The sequence below is a fragment of the Calliopsis andreniformis genome, chromosome 2 (genome assembly GCF_051401765.1).
Source record: "Calliopsis andreniformis isolate RMS-2024a chromosome 2, iyCalAndr_principal, whole genome shotgun sequence".
Classification (NCBI taxonomy): domain Eukaryota; kingdom Metazoa; phylum Arthropoda; class Insecta; order Hymenoptera; family Andrenidae; genus Calliopsis; species Calliopsis andreniformis.
In genome coordinates this window covers 12,740,353-12,758,500 of record NC_135063.1, presented here as the reverse complement: position 1 = coordinate 12,758,500, position 18,148 = coordinate 12,740,353, and the positions used below count along the sequence as shown (strand labels likewise).

The following is an 18,148-nucleotide window of genomic DNA, read 5'->3' as shown; positions in this document are numbered from 1 at the left end:
GATTATCGCATAACAGGAATTAATTAGTCTCTGATGTTTCCAGGAAATATAATTTCCTTTTAAATTTTCTAGGCTCTATTGGATATCTGAAATTTAGCTGAAGTAGAAAACATGATAATCACGGAGCAGACCTAAAACTACATAAATTATAATTTTGAAATATCCTATATATTTGCCTCATTTCACGATAGTCTCACTTTCACCATTGTGAAACAGTACCACCGTAACCATCGTTAGCCCCTGAAAATTCTGTCGACCAGGCACCCTCGCGATCTTGAATCGTGATGCTCGAATATATGCAGGGAAAAGCAAGAACACCAAAATTATCAAAAGGAGTATGGAATCGTTAAGAAAATCGAGCTCGTCTCCAACGTCGATTCCCTCCGACGAGGAGCATGATCGCGAGGGATTAGTTTTGCTCAAGGAGCCAGGAAGAAAATCTGACGTAAAGGAAACGATATCGATGTTGGAGACACGAGGGAAGAAGCTCTGTTCGGACCTCATGAGCCTCCAGATGGATCGTGCCGAGCTGACGCGAGAAGTTGAGGTCCTCTCGCAACATCTGATGGAGAAGAAACAAGCAGGGTCACTGGGAAAATCGACTGCATGCATGCATCGATGCTATAGACAGTTTCCTGGGTGTGTCAATGAGAACTATAATCATCTCTTCTCGGCGGCTGAAGTAGGACTTGGGTACGTTGCTTATGTAGGTATACGTAATTAATTCAGCAAAGTATTCGAGGTCCTCGAAGTCCTTGAGGTACTCTAGTAGTTGGTGAAGAAATATTCTTAAGTGTGCAACTCTTAAATTATTTAAAAAATCTTGTCTATTTATTTTTAAAGCCCTGACTGGTCGAAGATCTTCACGTGGCCGGATGTTCATTCTTTCGGGATGGTCTCAACTGGGTTGGAAAACGAAATCTTCGGGAATTGCGAGAGGCTGCGTTGCAAATCGTGCTGCCTTAGACGAATGTGTAATCGTGAAGATATGAAATTTTTTAGGTGTTCTAAACTGAAGCGGGGCCGAGCAAGAAATTGCAGTCTTCCAAGTATATTTTAAGTTGTCGACTTAAAACATTACATTTTTATTTATACAATACACAATTTCAGTTCCACGAATTTTCTTATTGTACGCAGTTGAAATCTTAATAATTTGCAGAGATTTCATCGTGTCGATCGTGCAAGCTGAACAGGTGCAAAGGGGACATCCTTTTCCCGACAGAATTAGAAGAATTGTCACCTTTCAGCAACTGCAACTGTACATGTAATATTTGTGCCACTGAGAATCTAAACACTAGAAGTTCCTCGAGTATCTCTTGTGAACTAGAAGCTGATTCTTCCTCTGAATTTCCTGTTCTTGAAAATGCTTCCAACACGATGGAGAATTGGAATTCACTGGAGATTCATGAGGTAAAAATTTGACGAAAGTCCAAAAGAAATCAGTAGGAATCAGAAAAAATTCTTCTATACCTATAGGTTTGCAAAGTAAATCGATCTTCAGAGACTCTAAACCCTCTGAAAAGCCAAAATTACGATCCCAAGGAGTCCTCCACGAACTCTTCTTGCCCTTCAGCTTCTCTATGTTCCAAGGAACCCGCAAAAAATTACATTTCAAGCAACAATAACGAAACCTTTAGCGAGCCTGTAGCTACTGTAGAAACCTTACAACAAACAGACACCACAAAAAATGAAACAATCAGTGAAATGATAGATGACATCAAACGAGAATTGAATGAAACACGTAAATGTTTAGCCGATATCATCTCAAAATTACAAAGCCATGAAGTTGACCCACTAGCCACCATGAACCTATCGAGTCGAGAACCAATAAGCCTACTTCGAGGTGGAAGTCGAACAAGGAACATCCTCGTCGGTCTGTTGCTTCTCCTCTCTTTCGTTCTTCTTGTGTGGTTCGACATTTACAGATACATCAGCCTCGACCACGCCTTGGTTCTCGGTTACCTCAGCCACTGGACACGACACGTTCTCCAATTTCAAATTCCCTTACTATATACTCGTGCTCGACTTCGTTGAGTGTCCTGCTTCCAATGTGCATACACGCGTAAACTTCATTCACCAGCAACCTGTGTCGACACTGTGTTCAAAAGTATTGTATAGACGCACTAATAGAACCACAAAGTTAAACCAGCATCTTTTATTTCGCTCTAAGACAATTGCTCAGATTTCTCGGTGTAATCGAGAAAGAGTTTTCTAATTAATAGTTAGAAGGTAGTTACTTATATAAATCGTTATGAGACATCGCGAATGGATAACCAGTGAGAGGTTCTATGTGGTTGCGCGAAGGCAGTCGAGCGTGCTCGATGGAACCACCTGGACGAAGAAGTCGCGAGTACGTTTTCTTCGACATCCCTTGGCGAATGTAACCATGGGACTGCTCGGGAATATCTTCATCGTCCTCGTCGTCGATCTCCAGTGGAATGGGACGCAGTGCTCGGGCCAAAATGGGCGATCTTAGCACTGTGCTTGATGGGATAGCGTCTCTCCATTCGTGACTATATTTTGAATAGTTGATTAATGCTCATGAAGCAGCCGGCATAGCCTCAAAAATAGAAGAAATATTAAAGGAATTTCGGGCCTTAGAGGAAGGAAAGATATAGAGGAGCATTTCCTTGTGTGGTTCTATTTTTTTGAGGATAATTTATGCAAGATCAGTTCTCAGAAAAAATTGCAAATGTTCCCTCTCTATCTCTCTTCCCTCTAAGTTTCGAGTATAGAAGATACTGAAGAAGTTTGGTAGAATTGTTACCGATTCAAAGGCTGAATGGAGAGCAAGTTAGCCAGCAACACAGACGAAGTCTCCTCTCGCTGCGACTCTGAAGGGCGAGGGGGATGAATCTTCGACGAGTACATCGAATAGATAGCTCTCAAATCCTGCTTAAACGTAATTCGCAAAAGAGTCGTGAATCGCGTGAAGTAACGTCGGCTTGGAATAATTACCTGCCTTTTTTTGCGCTCTTGGGCGAATAGGTGCGCTCAAACGATTCACGCTCTCTCTTTGGATTCGCCACTTGCTTGATAGTGAGCTTTCATTGGAATAGAAACTCTGCGATACCTAAGTTAATGATTCAAAGGATGGAGAAGTTAAGGTGAGGAAAGAGGCTGAGGAATATGGAAGAAGAATGATAAAAAATGGAAGAAGTATCATATGAGTCCTCGTTAGGCGATTATCGAAAGAGTCCACGAGGAATCGGATAAAGGGAACCTGAAGAGTTATTTCATGGACGTCTTTCGACGTCTAGAAGATGATGTCTCTTCGGAAGAATCGAAATCGAGTTTAATTGTCTGTATTTGGCATATGTCGTTTTCCTTATTGTCTTTCTCTACCTGCGATTCCATAATATTTTCCCTGCAAGAGTTATATCGCTTATGTCGAGGACAGATTCGATTTTCCTTTGTGGTTCTGGTTAATGAAGAATGCGTGTGTGCCATTAGTCGGTCTATCTCCACCTAAAGAAAAGAAAAAGCAGCAAAGATGTATGATAAGCCTAAAAACAATTAAAGAATGGCTATAGTAAACTTTGCAAAATCTCATGGAGTTCTTCTCAATTTCTGTTCAAGGAAAAATCCTGTGCAAACACGTGAATCAACGTACAGTATTAAATCAAGACAAACCTTAAATCGTTTAGCTCGTTTGCGAGGCTCAGCCTGCGTGGACCGCTGCAGAGCTCGATCCAGCAAAACCGGCTCACGTTTCTGTCGCTGTTCATCAGGATCGCCAAAGAGTCCCTTGGATTCTGCCACCTTGATCATGAACAACGAATCAAACTGCATCATCTCCTTCCTCTTTATCACTGCGAGGAAGCAACCTGGGTCCAGCATCCTACTAGCGTTCTCTCCATAAATAACGTCGATGCTGCCTATTTCAAAAAGGTCGCTGTCTGGCACCTTTGACGCGTCGAACAGAGGAGGATCTTTTAGCGAGTAAAGAAGTTTGAGCATTTTACTGGATAATTATTCAAGTGGAGACACTCTGGGATGAATCTTACAGTAACGTTAGAATGAATTGTCAGGACTCCATCTTCTACTGACTCGTCAATCTTCTCCTGTTTACCAGGCTTTGAGGATTCTTTTCCTTCCTTCAGGAGTTTCTTCTTCGACTACAGAAGGGAAGGAGAATTCAAAATTTATATATCACAGTATACAGAATATTCGACTATAAGTGGCTGAAAATTTAAGGACTTCAAAATAAGACAAAATTAAGGCTTTTTGTGTTAATTAAATTTTTCTCATTTGTAGCCAAATACTCTGTATGTACGTTTTTCGCAAATGACTGAAAAGAGTGGACAATTTTACCGGATGATCGCGGATATGCTTCTCCAGAGCCATCCTGTTCGCATAATCAACTACCTGACGAACCATCTCCGTCGTCTCTGAAGGGAGAATCGTATGTGCCTCGTATATCAGGAACTGAACATTTGGCCTGGTCAAAGCATACTTCAAAGTGGACATTTGGTCAGCTAAGAGAGCTCGCAGCTGCTCTATCTCACGATTGCAATCATGCTCATCGTTTTGAGTGCAGCAATTCGTCAAAGATTCGAGGAGATCCACGTCTCCTCCGCGAGCTACGGCCAGATCCACGATGTCTCTTACTCCAGTGTAGCTGCAGGGTGGTATCGCTAGTACCACTGTAGCTCTCTCCAATTCAGCTGTTGCAGGAGGAGACACATACCTAGAAAAACATGAATTTTTAGTTGCATTCTTTTTTACTTAAATTTTTTAAGTAAACACTGTATAGCTAGAAAAACTATACGATCAATCATACTTTTCTGAGAACACGCGACACCGCTGCAAAGTGACTCCCAGGTCCCTCAAATATGTCTCATATTCACAACGACGTTCTCCAGCACCAAAAGCCAGGAGTCTGCCAGCATCCTCGATGTCGTCCAATAGCTCAGCCAAGTAGCCAGTGTGTCGAGGCGCAAGGGAGTGCGTAAGAACAATGGGACCGCAAAGACGACTCAAGCGAATAGCTCGCGCGAGAGCAGCCGCCCCAAGACACAGCGATCTCTCCTAATCGATCCGACAAACGAAGGAATGTTCATCGATGAAATCGTTTTATCAATCGACCGATTGATTCTACCTACTAGGACATGGAGCAGAACACTTGTGTTTACAGCAATTCAAAGTGTTTTCAAGTTCTCACGTATTTTCTCGCACACGCTGTACGCGTTTTTTTATCAGACAGTCGCAACATTTTTTGTTACACAAATGCCTTCCACATAGCATGGCCACAAGGTTCAGCTACCTACTAAAAAGATGAAACGGTGGTCGCGAACGAGGGTGGAAAGAGCCAGCGTCTCCCTTGCGCTCTCGTGCAAGTTGACTACTCTCGGGCAAATCGTGTCGAACGTGTAATCTGCCTCATCGAGCTCCTTCGTCTCCTCGTTCTCGCGGAAGATCATATTCAACTTGGACATCTCCTCCAGGAATTCCTCTTTGCTGGCAAATTTTTTGGAGTTCACCCAGCCGGAGGCAATCGCTGGCTCCTCGCCCCAAACGACGCCCTCGATGATACGCAACCGAGTGGGGAGCAGTTCGTCTATAATTCATAATCGAATAGTGAATTATTATTGCAGAGAGTAGATGAGCCTGCTAATTCATCAAATCACTCACTAAGATTGAGAGCCGATCCACGTATACGGAGACGCGAGAAACTCGCTGCAAGGTGTGTCTTCGCCTCCAAGAGAGCGTTCTCTATATCCATTAATCCAGCAGCCTGAAATTTTTCAAACAACACGTGAAATTCTATCCTCTTCATTATTTTGAATGTATTTTTCTGTGAACCGCACCTCGAAGGCCTTCTCACGCTCTTCGACATCAGCAATCTCGCCTCGTCTTGCAAATTTCCGCCCTTGCATGTCGTATAACAGTAACCAAACGATCTTCTCTTGATCTTTGAGCTCGCTGTTGCGGCCCCAAAATCCTACGTCGTTCAGAGCACGGATTAAAATTTTTTTATCTGAGGAGAGGAGAAGAAGCTGGTAATCTGATGTGAGAGAAATTAAGAAGTCTTCTTAAAGTACTGTGCTTTACAGAGATGTAAGAAAATACTGGAAACACTAGTAGAGGTAGTAACGAGTTTGCACCGAGTAAATACTCTACTCTGGGATCTCTTAACTAGAGTCTATTAGAATAGACCTCGCCCCCGCATTTTCCACCTCAACTTCTCTACATCTTTGCAAAGCTCGTAAACAGGAGCTTACATCTGAACACATCATAAACCAGGCCAAAAACTCGACGCATCTCAGCTTCGTCAGAATAAGTGGGACGATCAGGTATACTCTTGAGAACCCTGGCAGCCAAAAGGATATCGTTCACCCTCCACCCTGGCTGGACACACGCTTCCGTCATCGAGCCAACGATAGATCGAATGCTGATTATAGACCCACTGGATTCCTCCTTCCGACATTCTCTTTTTTTTGCTCTTACACGACAGCTACAGACTCTTGGCTCGCATTCCCACTCGTTCTTCTTCTCTTGCTCCAACACAGTCGACTTCAATTCCTTCTCTGTCGCGAACTCTGCTTCCAGTCCAACAGCCCTTCAATTTCACGACCTCTTTAAGTCTTACCATCATTTCCAATTGAGAAGATTAAATACTTCACTTACAATTCCATTATTCTCTGTTTGCTTGATTAACTATTAAATTGTGAGGACGATCGACGCCCAAAGGAGAACCGAGTTTAAAGAGACGAGGGTGATTTTTGGGAACTGAGGACGAGAAAGGGTGGAGATTGGAAGGAAGAGTAATAGGCAGAAGGTTACGTTTTAATAGTTTGCGTCCTCATTGTGTGTATTTGGAGAAGTGTTCTTGAGGTAGGAGAAAAGAGGATCAGAGTCTTTGACTTGGTATCCGAGGGAAGCCTGAAGAAGTGGGAATTGTACACAATAATTTTATTGGCTCGCTTTGTGAAGCGTTGATGGAGTGGGTAATGAGTATCTGGGTTCCAATCATCGGTCTAGATGCGTGAAAACTGTCCTCATTGGATATCGAATAATCGGTTTCGAGTTCGAGACACAAAGTAATACGAGGCGAGACGATTCGAAAACAATAAAAATTTTAAAAATTGGAAGGCTCGTTAATTAGCCATATTCGCATTTAATAAATCATGTGAAGGTAGTCTTTTTTCAGAGTCACCTTTTTCTCAGAAGCTCCGCGTCACATTCTCTCTGCAGCTCGACCAATCTGTAATAGACTCCCTGTCTCCAGTCCTCGTTGCTTGGTAAAATCAGCTCCTCTGTTAGACCCTGCAGCTCTTCGTCGCCAAGTTGCTTGCAGATACCCATCCATCTCGCCAAAACAATGCGGAAGAGCCTTGCGTATCCTCCAAACATACTCTTCCTTCGAGGCACAACATTCCCACTTGCCAAACTTCTCGCTGATCTTTCCGATCTCTTATCATCGACTTGATCCTCTTCTTTATCATTATTAAACAACTCTGTCGCCATTGTCTCAGAAAAGAAGAATCTTTTATGAAATAGAAAACGAAGTCAAGAACTTGAGAAGAAAAAGTTGTTATTTCATTGTTGATTTAGTAAGGTATACAGAAGTGTCTTTTTGAGCTCTTGTTTTTAAGTGAAAAAACTCTTTTAATGCCCTTTCTTTTTTTCGCAACGACGTGAAATAACAAGCTGTAAACTAGCGAAAAAACGTTGGCGCAAGACTATATCTTCAGCGTCTTCAAAAGAAAGTTCTTTCAGACAAGTCAAGGAACGAATGGAACGGTGCTAGCACGAGGTTCCGCCGCGACGTCGCGTGTTTCAGTAACATCTTCCGTGAAATCACGCCCGACCATCTGCGATCGCATCCCCGCGTGGGATAGGGCACTTGCATGATCGCGTTTCCTTCACCACGCCATGCCTAGCGATATTTCTTCGTCGCATTACTCGTCGCCGAAGGGCAGAATGTCGTCGCGTATTACCACAGAAACGATAAATCTTGGGACGTCGCGTGCATTGCTGCGAAATTTTATGCGCGTCCATCGTTGAACCCTGTCGATCGTGGATGATAAGAATCGCATGACTTTAAGCGCGTCTTGATTTATGCAGTAGCAAGAAGGGGGAGGAGGCAAACTGAGGGAGAGACAGTGATGGCTCTCTTTTATGCTTCTTTTGTATCTCGCTGCTTGAAAATTGGCTGTCACGCTTTCTTCTTTCGGTTCTTCTACTGTTCGCTGCTTTCAAGCGTATCGTATAACTGAAATATCATACAGAAGAGTAGACTGTTTTTTAATACTCTTTCGTTATATAATATTGTAAGGTAAAATTATGAAATTTTGAGGATTAGATTTTTAAATCTTTCTCTCAAAGTGACTAAGTAAAGGTTTAAGAACAATAGGAAAAATTTTAGAAAGGTATTTCAAAGTCGATCCATGAAATCGTTAAAGTTAATCATTCGTTGACTTCGTAATATAATATCCTTAGAGCCGTAATTCTTTCAGCAAATGAATCCCATTTACCGAAATCGATACGTAATTACTTATACCATTTGGCAATATTGACCTTATTTGCGTAACGATCGACATACTTCGATGTCGACGTCTTCGTTAACCCTGACATCGAAGGTCGAAGTAAGCTGAAATTGTCAAACGCAGTTTTAAAATTTAAACAATATATTTCAAAATACAAATTTTTACAAAATTTGAAGCTTTAAAATTCAGTTTAAATAACAACGTTGGAAGGATTAGTGTCTCACAAGAGTAATGTGAATTTCTTGAACGTGTTGTCTTCCTCCTCCTATTTTTTCTATCTCCTCTGACCTGCCTACTGTGCTGTTCACTCTATTTTCATACAAAAAATATACTCTTTGGTTAGTACACCAGTAAAGTCGTTAATGGCAGCGTTAATTTATGGCGCCTTGTTACATTTAGCCGACGTCGAACCGTTTTTCCGTTCAGTTGACGCTTTTGTACTTAGTGAACAAGTTGTACAATACTCGTAGAGTCGATTTTAGATCCAAATTCACAATATCTGAAAATAAGAAATTGTATATACATTTATTTTTAACAATTGCTTCACTAACGTACCTTCCGGTCGAGCTTTCGGTTTCGGTAGTCCAATATCTTGCATAATATCGAATGCAAAAGAAACATTATGCACTTTCTGGTCGTGTGAGTTTGGTGTCAAGTGAAAACTACCCAAAGGTACGAAGAAACCCTCGAGAAGTCCAAGTAGAAGTGTCAGGAATACTCCGTCGTGAAATTGTGCATCCAAATCGGTTACCTCCAGGTGTACTTTACTCAGGTGTTTGTTTACAAATGTGATCAACGACTATGACAAAACAAAACCGTAAGTTGAACACTTGCTTAAGTTAATTGTTTTGCATATTAAATGAAAACTTACTCTTTTAACCACAGCCAATTTGTCAGGCTGATCGAAAAGAGCGTCAAAAGCGTCGCGTTCGCAACGCATTCCCAGATCATCATATGTCGATGTAATCTCTTCTCTAATCGTTTTATGTATCAATTGACCACCCTTTTTCCGCACAACTACAACTTGTGCGGCAACCCTTTCGGGCAATCTCACAGGCGCGCGAAATTGCCTCGCCAAACCTACCAGTAAGTGCAAAATGGCAACAATATTCTTAGAGTGAATAGATTCCACGCTCCATTTATATGGAGGATGACAACCTAGCACGCGGTTGGCTGTCGACAATACGACTGCCAATTTCTGTTTCTGACCTTCCTCTGACTGAGTTACTTCGGGAACATCCAACTTCTCCTTAGTTAATTTTTCTAAAAGTAACAGGATAACGTGTTTATTGCTGTTAAGAGTATTATAATGATCAATTGATCATCCTGATGTGTAGACTGTGGATCTTTATGCATTTATAAGAAATCTCAGCAAACAGCAAAGTGCTAGATGAAAAAAAATAGGAATCTGTACAAATATCCATAGTCTACTAATGAGTTCCACAGTATTAGCGTACCTAGAAGCTTCTGTAATACCTGTCCATCATAAAGATCTTCAGCAATATCCTTTACAATGATACGTTGATTAGCTAACTCGTCATTGATCCATTCTATCAACACGAATATGAGCTCTTTAAGCTTTGAGTCCTCTAAGGACCTAGGTTCGATCATGGAACGTTCCTCATTTTCATCCAATGCATACTCCTCTGGTGGCATTTCTGGATTAGCTGCATATCCTGGCGAGTCAATTGCATATTTTCCTTCTTCTTGTACTTCTTGCACTACATTGAACAAATTCAAAATATTATCAGGGAATTCCAAAGATTAATAGATAAGATAGATAGATAAATAGATTAGTAGATCCTTGACTCATTGATGAAGCTACAGTCAATGATTTGGAAATATAAACCACTCATACCATATTAGGAAGTATGTTCCATGGATACAGAAAGAAATGTGAGCAAGGTTACCTTTATTGACGTTACTACCAGACATAATGCAATACCTTCTTTGATACGTTTCTTTCGGCCCAAAGTTCCAATTTTGTCCCAGAAACTTTCTTCTTTCTCATCCTTCTTTGCTGAGATCGGTGGCCGCGGAGATTTCGGGCGAGGGGACGCCATCATTCTATAACTTTACCGTACTGACTACACAACCAAGCAAACGTCATCTCTCAAAATATAAGCTTGCGACCTGATTCCCTGGAGAGACATAAAATCGACATTCCATCTCCAAGTCTTTTTCTATCTTTGCTATTAATATGCAAAAGATCCTTAAAATCTTTTCTTCTTTATTACTAATATTATAATAATAGTACTATCGCTATATGCAATTAAAATGTTAAATAATATACATCATAATACATGGTTGCCCAGATAAAGTATGACGAGTTATTTTCTCAGAAAGCAATGAAGGTATCCACTTCATTCTTTATTAAGCTGAATAAATAATTTAAAGTGACTAATTCTTTAGAGTGAAATAAATTTTTTTGAGTCGATTGTTAGTAGAGAAAAAAAGTATCTCTTGTTTTTTTAAACGAAGGTGGCGCTAATTTTTTGTTATTTGAATATCTCCCATTAAACTGAATAACATTTACTTAAACCATATTTCTGTATTCTGCAGAGTAAATGTATAAACATTTTTGCTTAAGAATAATATATTACTGGCTTCATTTCTAGTTTTCATAGAATCACCTAATTTATATCGATGTTTTTGAACGCGTAATTGAAAGGAACGCTTGGAATCGAACCAACAAGTGTTTACATCACGTACGACAATTAGGTTATTTTAGTTAGAAACACTTTTTATGAATTAACAATAAAATGATATCGTTACTACGACATTGCGAAGGTAGTAATATTCAAACAATTTCAAAGTTTATAAAACTTGGGCCATCATTCTGTACATCAACAAACAGTGGCAATGCTGAAGGTATTTGGAATATTTTTATATAAAATTTTGTTTCATGCTTTTCTCCTTCAAATAAGAGTTTTTATAAGTAATTTTCTTAAATTTCACTGTATTTGTAGAATTTGTTTTAACGTTTATATTATATTGCTTCTCCTCGTAGAATTTCGTGTATTGGAAATATTACCAAATAAAAATAAAAATGTTAAACAATCACAGAAACAGAAATTAATAATAAGACAGCCAAATAAAGGTGATGTAATGCCAACTGATCAAAATTGGCAGGCAATTTGGCCTACTGCACGTACATTTCATCCTAGTACTGTGCCACTTCCTGTACGACAAGGATATAGGCATAATAACAAACAACATCCAGATAAATATGGAAATGCAGAGCTTATGAAAATCCCAAATTTTTTACATTTAACACCACCTGCAGTTAAAGCACACTGTGAAGCAATAAAGAAGTTTTGTACTAAATGGCCGAAAGCTTTACAAACAGAGGAGGCATGCGAAAAACATTTTCCAGTGGAAATAATTTCTTCTGATTATTGTTATTCTTCTCCCACAATAAGAGAACCTTTAGCTAGGATAGTAAGCCTAAGAGTAAAAGTATCTTCTTTGGATTTAGATGCTCATGCCAAAGACAAATTGCTTAGATTGGTGGGTGACCGGTACAATCCTGAAACAGATATATTGACAATAGTGGCAGACAGATGTCCAACTAGAAAGCAAAATTTAGATTATGTATATTATCTTCTTACAGCTGTGTTTCATGTATCCTGGGTGAGTTATTATGTAAACCTTTAAGGATTTTTGATAAAACGTAAAATGGTCTATTCGTTACGTGTATAAGTAATATTCCATATCATTTTAGCAAGTTGAACCATGGGAAAAAGAAAAAGGTGAGGTAGATATGGAATACTATGACTGGGAGAAAAGTAAAAGCAGAATAAATTTAGTAACCATGTACTCTTGGCCCCAACCACCAACTAATTTAAATTATAAACATATACCACATGTAACAGAATACAAGAGTGCAGTTTCTGATTTGATAAACACTGGAGAAGATAGTTTTTCAGTAAACAAGTACAAAGAGGCTGTGAGAAATATATTAAATCTCAAACCTGTTGATAGTATGCAATAAATAGAATTAAGAAGAATACAATTATTTCGTTATAGTCATTTAATTATTAAAAAAACATTACAAGAAAAAGCCACAATAAAATTTATAACTTTCATGTAATAATATCATTCATTTATCATGCTTTAGTGTATATACATTTTGATATAAAAAATACAATTGCTTATAATTTATACATAAACATATCATTAAATATGTATAGCGAGATACATATATAACGTCATTAAATTGAAAACATAATGTGCAGATGCCTTATACATTAGTTACAGAGGAAGCATTCAATTTCGTGTACATTTTATTCCAGAAGCTAAAACGGAATACACTTAGTGACGAATAAGTAGAGCGTGTAATAAGGGTACAAATGCACTACAAAGACTATAAATATATCGGCACTGTCTCAGACAAGTATAGAGTAGAATGGATGTTGAATCTGTTAATAAATCGCTTTAATTCACAACGATTAAATATTTAATAATAACAATAGTAACGTTAAACTTTCTCAGTTATCATTCAAATATTTCTGAAGAAAAGAATGTTCAAATTTTTAGTGATGCTTGAGTTATTTAGTTCCATTTTATGCCGTGCATTGACAAATGCTTCTTACGTGGAAAACAATTTAGAAATCCGCAAATCTTACCCAATTGTTCCTGTAATTGTATGTAAAACATTATCGTGTGTGATAATAATTTTATATCTCAGAAAAATCATTACAAAAAATCATACTTTTCTTACTTATCATTTTTTCTTTAATAGACCCCTGAATATAGCAAAATATCAACAGATATACAAGGAAAAACTTACCATAGTGGATATGGAACAGCGATAACTCCTACTTATCCGTAAGTGGATATTAGTATTGTAGAATTACATCGGCTTAACTATTAGATTTTATTAAGACAAATCAACTACGTTATATTTTTCAGTGCTGTTGATCCTTTAAGCGTGTTAGCGTCGCTAGCTTTCTTAGCATTTTTGCTTCAATCACTCATACCATTGTTCGATCGTTCAAGATCAATTAGATCAGCAACAGCCACTGCTAGGCATTTTATGGAACTCAAAATATTGGCGCTCACTACACAAGTACTTCGTGCTTTAGAAAAATATGTAAGTAAATCGAGAGCTAACAAATTTCAAAAAATGAAGTAATTTAAGAACATCAATATTTAATCTTTATTCGTTATTTTATTTTTAGGGAAAAAATAGTGATGAAAGATTATTGCAAACATAAAAACGTGAGATAGTGTAATTGCTAAAGTAAATAACTCTAAAATGTGTAAAGATAATTAATTATAAAGTTAGATATTAAAACGTTGTAAGTTTAAAGCTCATGTTTTCTAATAGAAAAATCAGCTTGTCGTATTAAATACGCTAATAAAATACATTAGTATCATTATTGCATTCAAATTTAAATGTATACGCTCTTCTTAAAGAAGTGAAATTTCACTCTAATTATTCTGCTTTATACTCGAATGATTTTATTAATCAGTATTAAATAATCAATACTGTATTTTTGTTGCTATTTGATCCCATACTAGTATTTCACGCAATAAACATTTTTTCACACAAAAATTGTTTAGTTTAGAAAGTTATATAGGTAGATCTACAGTGGTGCAGTTCATATTCCTAATTTATAAGCAAGTAATTAAGTTCTTTAATTATTTAATTTTATTATTATTTTCATTTTCAAACTAAACTTATTTTGCATCACTAATGAGCCTCACAAATAACAGAGTGTATACAGATAAACTAAAAATACAGTACATCTTGTTATACATTTCTCTGTGAATCTACAGAATATACATTAGAAAAGATTAGGAAAATAAGTTACTATTGCTAGACTTATCGCTACAAATGTAATTATCTAACTGTAATGCCGAATGAATTGGTCTTGAGCTTGAGTATTTTTTTGACTATTGCACTATAGCATGCAATATCAAGTAAATACCATCTCAAATCGTATCGAAATGAAATTGTTACATTCTCTTTGTCCACTTCATACTCAGTCTTTGAAATAATTTTTGAAAATTCCGTCAACCAGATGCGCAGCACAAATCACGAATAATTTGAGCAAACAACGTATGAAAATGTTTTACATTAATACATTTTCCAAACTCTGTTTAAATAAAGTCTCAAACATTTTGCAGTGATTAGTTTCATCGATATTTTTACACGTCAATTTTTATAAAAGTACGATAACGTTGTTCTATACAAAAGATTTTCGAGATTTTATTTCGTTGCAAAGATATAGCCAGTTCCTTGCATAGTTTTTTACTGACTAAAACATAATTTCTTACGTATATTTATTCTTTGTCACTGCACTACCGATCGCTATTGATATCTCTAATATTTACTATGATGGCATTCGCGACGCAGGTGGAACTGATGCTAATCTGGAATGATAAATGATATTCAATTTTCATAAAAAAATTTTCGAAATTGTAACAGTGCAATGGAATATTAATCTACTGTTACTATTGCTTAATTTATAAAATTAATATCATACGAAAACTCAACTTATTTATACATTTTTCTAACAGTACCATATAATATTAATTTACTGTTATGATTATTTATTCATTGTATACTATATTAATCATTTATCTCTACTTTTTTCTAGTTTCCTATATGTCTAAACATTAGAGTATTTTGTCATATTTACCTTTGTTTAACATTTGGCTTCTGATATGGATGTGTTGTCATTAATCCACGCCTTTCTTTTTCTCTGACTACTTTTAAGCCTCCATCTGTTAGATCTCCATCAAGTTTTTCCCTCTTAAGCTTGTCTGCTTTCAATTTATTTAATATAGCTATACTCTTAGCACTCATTACTGGCTTCTGGACTTGTTTATTTTCTTTTCCTTTAAGTCCTACTGTGTCTAGAGCATCTTTATTTCTTGGGGATATTTTCTTAGCCTGTTTAATTGGTGTTCTTGTGTTTACTTGATTCTTGTCCAAAAGAACACGTTTTTTTGGTTTTTCCTGTAAGCAGTTTCCATTATCATGTTTTATGCTTTCCTTTGTTTCTTTTGTGTCATCATTCAAACACAAGTTTGTACTTTCTGACAATGTAATAGTAGTGTTATGTGTATCAGGGACTTTATCTGTATCTGGACTAGATGCACCAAAGGTTGTATTTAATGTCTCTTTGACACAGTTATCTTGATTTTGATCACAGAAAGGGCTTAATGAATATATTGGTATTTTATTGTTCAGAGGATCTGCTAAATGAGGAACACTAAGGCAAGTCAGGTTGTAAAAGTGTTCTTCATCATTGATTGCTTCCATGTCTGACCATTTAATATTTCTTACACCTTCTAGTAGCTTAATCAATTGTTTGAATTCATTTTTCATTGTATCTGTCATTGTTCCATGCCCCCTCATCATATTGTAATAATTTTGCAATGTTGTACTCATCATTTTAATCATTGAATAATGGGACTGCATTTCACATTGTTGAAGATTACTAATTTTCTTTGTATGTTCGTACTGCACCTGCAACCTAGACTTTTCTATTTCACAAACTCGTATCGCGACTCCATCATCCAATTTCTCAAGCCCTTTCGACTTCATTTCTGCATTCAGTTTTTGCAATTCTGTTTCTATTGAACACAATTCTTCCCATGTTGCCTCCATTTGTATTCTTAAAGAATCTCTTTGACGTTCAAAGTAATGCAGAGACTTGTTAAGACGCGTTTTGCCGCTAGCATTTTGTTCTTCGGGCATTGCAGCATCAACAGTCGCCGTTAAATTATGCAACCTCTCATCTGCTGCTTTCTTGTATTTAATTCTACAGCACAGTATTTTATCAGCACTCTCTATAGAGAGAATCTTTTCATTCAAAATCTTCTTCTTTTGGAGTAGCTCAATCAATTTATTATTCGTCATTTTACTATAATTATCCATTTCCTCATTGGTCTTTGCATCTTTGGGCTCTGGTGATGTATGCATAGATCTACTCTCTAAGGCTAACAATTTCTGTTTCAAAAAGTTTATCTCCTTCTTCTGCTCTTCCACCATTTTTATATATGCAGTTACATGCATTTCACAAGATACAATATTCTTCTTTATGTGAGTCTTTATTTTCTTTGCTCTATCTGCATATCTTAAAGTATTGTAAGTGTCTTCATAACTAATACTAGAGGGTGCAATATTAGCTATCATGATTGTCTGACAATTTCCACCTAAAGAATCTTTTAAAAGACGTGTCAATTTAGAATCTCTGTATGTTATGTGTTTTGCACCATCAGCCAAATTGTTAATACAATTTCCAAGAGCCAATAAGGACTTATTGATATTTGCACCTTCTTTAAATCTTGGTCCTTTACAACCTGTGGCAGAAGCTCTCTCAGACCCTGCTAAATCAATCATTGACAACTTGACTTGCCGCATTTGACCATCCAATTTATTTGTAATATTAATGTAAACTTGAAAGACTGCATGGCTTCTGCTACTTTCCTCATTTGCATCAGTGGGATGCTGTGTACGATTTTTGTTACCCCTTGCCAAAAGTGTTAATAATTCTTCAGCATTCTGAATAGCAATTACCTTAAGACCAGCAACAATCACTCCACATCTACCATCATCTCTCAAATGTAAAGGACCAGATTTCTGCAAAAGATCTTGTACATTCTCATTATAAATTTCTAAGTATGTCACACCCAAATTAAATTCTCTGTGTTCACCCTGCTTTTCTATTTGGGAAAATAATTCTGCAACTGTCCTATACGTAATACCAGGGTCCTCACTGCTGCCAAGCATTGTGTGAGTTTTTCCAGCACCCGTTGCCCCATATGCAAACACTGAACAGTTATAGCCATCTAAGAGACTAGAGATCAGACCTTTGGTACTCCCTTCAAACACATCTGTATTATTAGAAGGCATATCAAATACTCTGTCAAAAATAAATTGCAACTCTTTGTTCTGCTTTTTAAGCAGGTCACGACCCTTTTGAACAACGCCATGGTAAAAGAATGGATTCTCTTCTTCTTTCGGGTCGAAGATTAACATTCTATCGTCGACAATTTTAATGACAGACCTGCAATTGCCCTGGAGCTCGCGTTCATTCTGAGGTCGGACTCGTACAATCACTTTAATACTCGTTTGAGAGCCAGACTCTGCTTGTATCGATGAAGCTGTGCTTCCGCTCGTGCTGGGCTTCGGCCCATTGTTCGAAAGTCGTCTCTTCGTGAGCCGTTTAGCTTTGCTAGGCGAAAATGCCTTCGACAAATCTCTTTTATTAAACACCATAGCAAACACTACTCATTTAGATTCAAACACTCGTCAACGACCGTTGATGGTGGTCCAAGTTTTGAAATTCAAATTGATTTGCTGTGAAATTGTCTTTGAAAGCAGGCTAGCTAGCCAACAGTAAATGAATTTCAGTGGTCGAAAATCTCTATATGTAATACGATAAATTTACCAGACCCAGAAAGAAACTTCCTACAATTTCAAAATTAGAACAAAGGTATTTCTTGACAAACAGAATTTTTTTTATTAGCTATGATGTTATGAACAAAATATAAAAAGAAAAAATGCATAAATTTTCAAGATACATGAATGAAAATTCCAATCTCGTTAAATTTATTTTAATTTCAATTCCCACCATAAAAGCGCTGCAATCTGGTACTGTAGTTTATCGATAACGTTGCAAGTAGCATAAAACTGG

At 37.4% G+C, this 18,148-nt stretch overlaps 6 protein-coding genes across 7 annotated transcripts; 3 read left to right on the top strand and 3 right to left on the bottom strand.

Annotated features, from left to right (window-relative positions):
* Positions 1-2: 2 nt before the first annotated feature.
* Positions 3-3,753, top strand: LOC143188525 (uncharacterized). 2 transcript variants are annotated; one of them, XM_076392856.1, is made up of 4 exons: positions 3-693; positions 844-1,049; positions 1,160-1,410; positions 3,580-3,753. In XM_076392856.1, exons 1-4 carry the CDS (start codon positions 338-340, stop codon positions 3,601-3,603), a joined length of 837 nt encoding a protein of 278 aa, XP_076248971.1. In that variant the 5' UTR covers positions 3-337; the 3' UTR covers positions 3,604-3,753. The 2 variants fall into 2 exon arrangements, with proteins under 2 accessions (XP_076248971.1, XP_076248970.1); XM_076392855.1 differs by lacking the exon at positions 3,580-3,753 and adding an exon at positions 1,477-2,284.
* LOC143188523 (uncharacterized) lies at positions 2,878-8,591 on the bottom strand. The gene is made up of 11 exons (XM_076392851.1): positions 8,524-8,591; positions 7,160-8,218; positions 6,225-6,562; positions 5,811-5,980; positions 5,635-5,737; positions 5,271-5,560; positions 4,784-5,031; positions 4,315-4,690; positions 4,008-4,118; positions 3,634-3,906; positions 2,878-3,468 (listed from the first exon to the last, which is right to left on the bottom strand). Exons 2-11 carry the CDS (start codon positions 7,468-7,470, stop codon positions 3,232-3,234), a joined length of 2,457 nt encoding a protein of 818 aa, XP_076248966.1. The 5' UTR covers positions 7,471-8,218; positions 8,524-8,591; the 3' UTR covers positions 2,878-3,231.
* Positions 8,592-8,621: 30 nt separating this feature from the next.
* Positions 8,622-10,784, bottom strand: Parvin (beta-parvin). The gene is made up of 5 exons (XM_076392857.1): positions 10,438-10,784; positions 9,950-10,213; positions 9,364-9,755; positions 9,048-9,291; positions 8,622-8,991 (listed from the first exon to the last, which is right to left on the bottom strand). Exons 1-5 carry the CDS (start codon positions 10,556-10,558, stop codon positions 8,915-8,917), a joined length of 1,098 nt encoding a protein of 365 aa, XP_076248972.1. The 5' UTR covers positions 10,559-10,784; the 3' UTR covers positions 8,622-8,914.
* Positions 10,785-11,034: 250 nt separating this feature from the next.
* On the top strand, positions 11,035-12,507 carry Mrps35 (mitochondrial ribosomal protein S35). Its single transcript, XM_076392858.1, has 3 exons — positions 11,035-11,363; positions 11,503-12,125; positions 12,217-12,507. Exons 1-3 carry the CDS (start codon positions 11,255-11,257, stop codon positions 12,484-12,486), a joined length of 1,002 nt encoding a protein of 333 aa, XP_076248973.1. The 5' UTR covers positions 11,035-11,254; the 3' UTR covers positions 12,487-12,507.
* A 46-nt stretch (positions 12,508-12,553) lies between these two features.
* On the top strand, positions 12,554-14,024 carry LOC143188530 (uncharacterized). Its single transcript, XM_076392861.1, has 4 exons — positions 12,554-13,138; positions 13,237-13,322; positions 13,407-13,587; positions 13,676-14,024. Exons 1-4 carry the CDS (start codon positions 13,016-13,018, stop codon positions 13,709-13,711), a joined length of 426 nt encoding a protein of 141 aa, XP_076248976.1. The 5' UTR covers positions 12,554-13,015; the 3' UTR covers positions 13,712-14,024.
* A 1,114-nt stretch (positions 14,025-15,138) lies between these two features.
* Positions 15,139-17,754, bottom strand: LOC143188372 (kinesin-like protein KIF18A). The gene has a single exon (XM_076392581.1). The coding sequence runs from the start codon at positions 17,728-17,730 to the stop codon at positions 15,139-15,141; it is 2,592 nt and encodes an 863-aa protein (XP_076248696.1). The 5' UTR covers positions 17,731-17,754.
* Positions 17,755-18,148: the final 394 nt, after the last annotated feature.

What these genes read in the sequence shown, in the direction of transcription:
- Mrps35 (XM_076392858.1), top strand. Translation starts at nt 11,255, where the DNA reads ATGATATCGTTACTACGACATTGCGAAGGTAGTAATATTCAAACAATT. An exon ending in AAACAGTGGCAATGCTGAAG is followed by an intron (nt 11,364 to 11,502) that starts GTATTTGGAATA and finishes TTCTCCTCGTAG; the next exon opens with AATTTCGTGTATTGGAAATA. An exon ending in CTGTGTTTCATGTATCCTGG is followed by an intron (nt 12,126 to 12,216) that starts GTGAGTTATTAT and finishes ATATCATTTTAG; the next exon opens with CAAGTTGAACCATGGGAAAA.
- LOC143188530 (XM_076392861.1), top strand. Translation starts at nt 13,016, where the DNA reads ATGTTCAAATTTTTAGTGATGCTTGAGTTATTTAGTTCCATTTTATGC. An exon ending in ACCCAATTGTTCCTGTAATT is followed by an intron (nt 13,139 to 13,236) that starts GTATGTAAAACA and finishes TTTCTTTAATAG; the next exon opens with ACCCCTGAATATAGCAAAAT. An exon ending in GCGATAACTCCTACTTATCC is followed by an intron (nt 13,323 to 13,406) that starts GTAAGTGGATAT and finishes TATATTTTTCAG; the next exon opens with TGCTGTTGATCCTTTAAGCG.
- LOC143188523 (XM_076392851.1), bottom strand. Translation starts at nt 7,470, where the DNA reads ATGGCGACAGAGTTGTTTAATAATGATAAAGAAGAGGATCAAGTCGAT. An exon ending in ACCACCGTTTCATCTTTTTA is followed by an intron (nt 5,032 to 5,270) that starts GTAGGTAGCTGA and finishes CGGATCGATTAG; the next exon opens with GAGAGATCGCTGTGTCTTGG. An exon ending in TGTCGCGTGTTCTCAGAAAA is followed by an intron (nt 4,691 to 4,783) that starts GTATGATTGATC and finishes ATGTTTTTCTAG; the next exon opens with GTATGTGTCTCCTCCTGCAA.
- LOC143188525 (XM_076392855.1), top strand. Translation starts at nt 338, where the DNA reads ATGGAATCGTTAAGAAAATCGAGCTCGTCTCCAACGTCGATTCCCTCC. An exon ending in GCGGCTGAAGTAGGACTTGG is followed by an intron (nt 694 to 843) that starts GTACGTTGCTTA and finishes TTATTTTTAAAG; the next exon opens with CCCTGACTGGTCGAAGATCT. An exon ending in ATTCACTGGAGATTCATGAG is followed by an intron (nt 1,411 to 1,476) that starts GTAAAAATTTGA and finishes CTATACCTATAG; the next exon opens with GTTTGCAAAGTAAATCGATC.
- Parvin (XM_076392857.1), bottom strand. Translation starts at nt 10,558, where the DNA reads ATGATGGCGTCCCCTCGCCCGAAATCTCCGCGGCCACCGATCTCAGCA. An exon ending in AATTGGCTGTGGTTAAAAGA is followed by an intron (nt 9,292 to 9,363) that starts GTAAGTTTTCAT and finishes GTTTTGTCATAG; the next exon opens with TCGTTGATCACATTTGTAAA. An exon ending in ACCGAAAGCTCGACCGGAAG is followed by an intron (nt 8,992 to 9,047) that starts GTACGTTAGTGA and finishes TCTTATTTTCAG; the next exon opens with ATATTGTGAATTTGGATCTA.
- LOC143188372 (XM_076392581.1), bottom strand. Translation starts at nt 17,730, where the DNA reads ATGGTGTTTAATAAAAGAGATTTGTCGAAGGCATTTTCGCCTAGCAAA.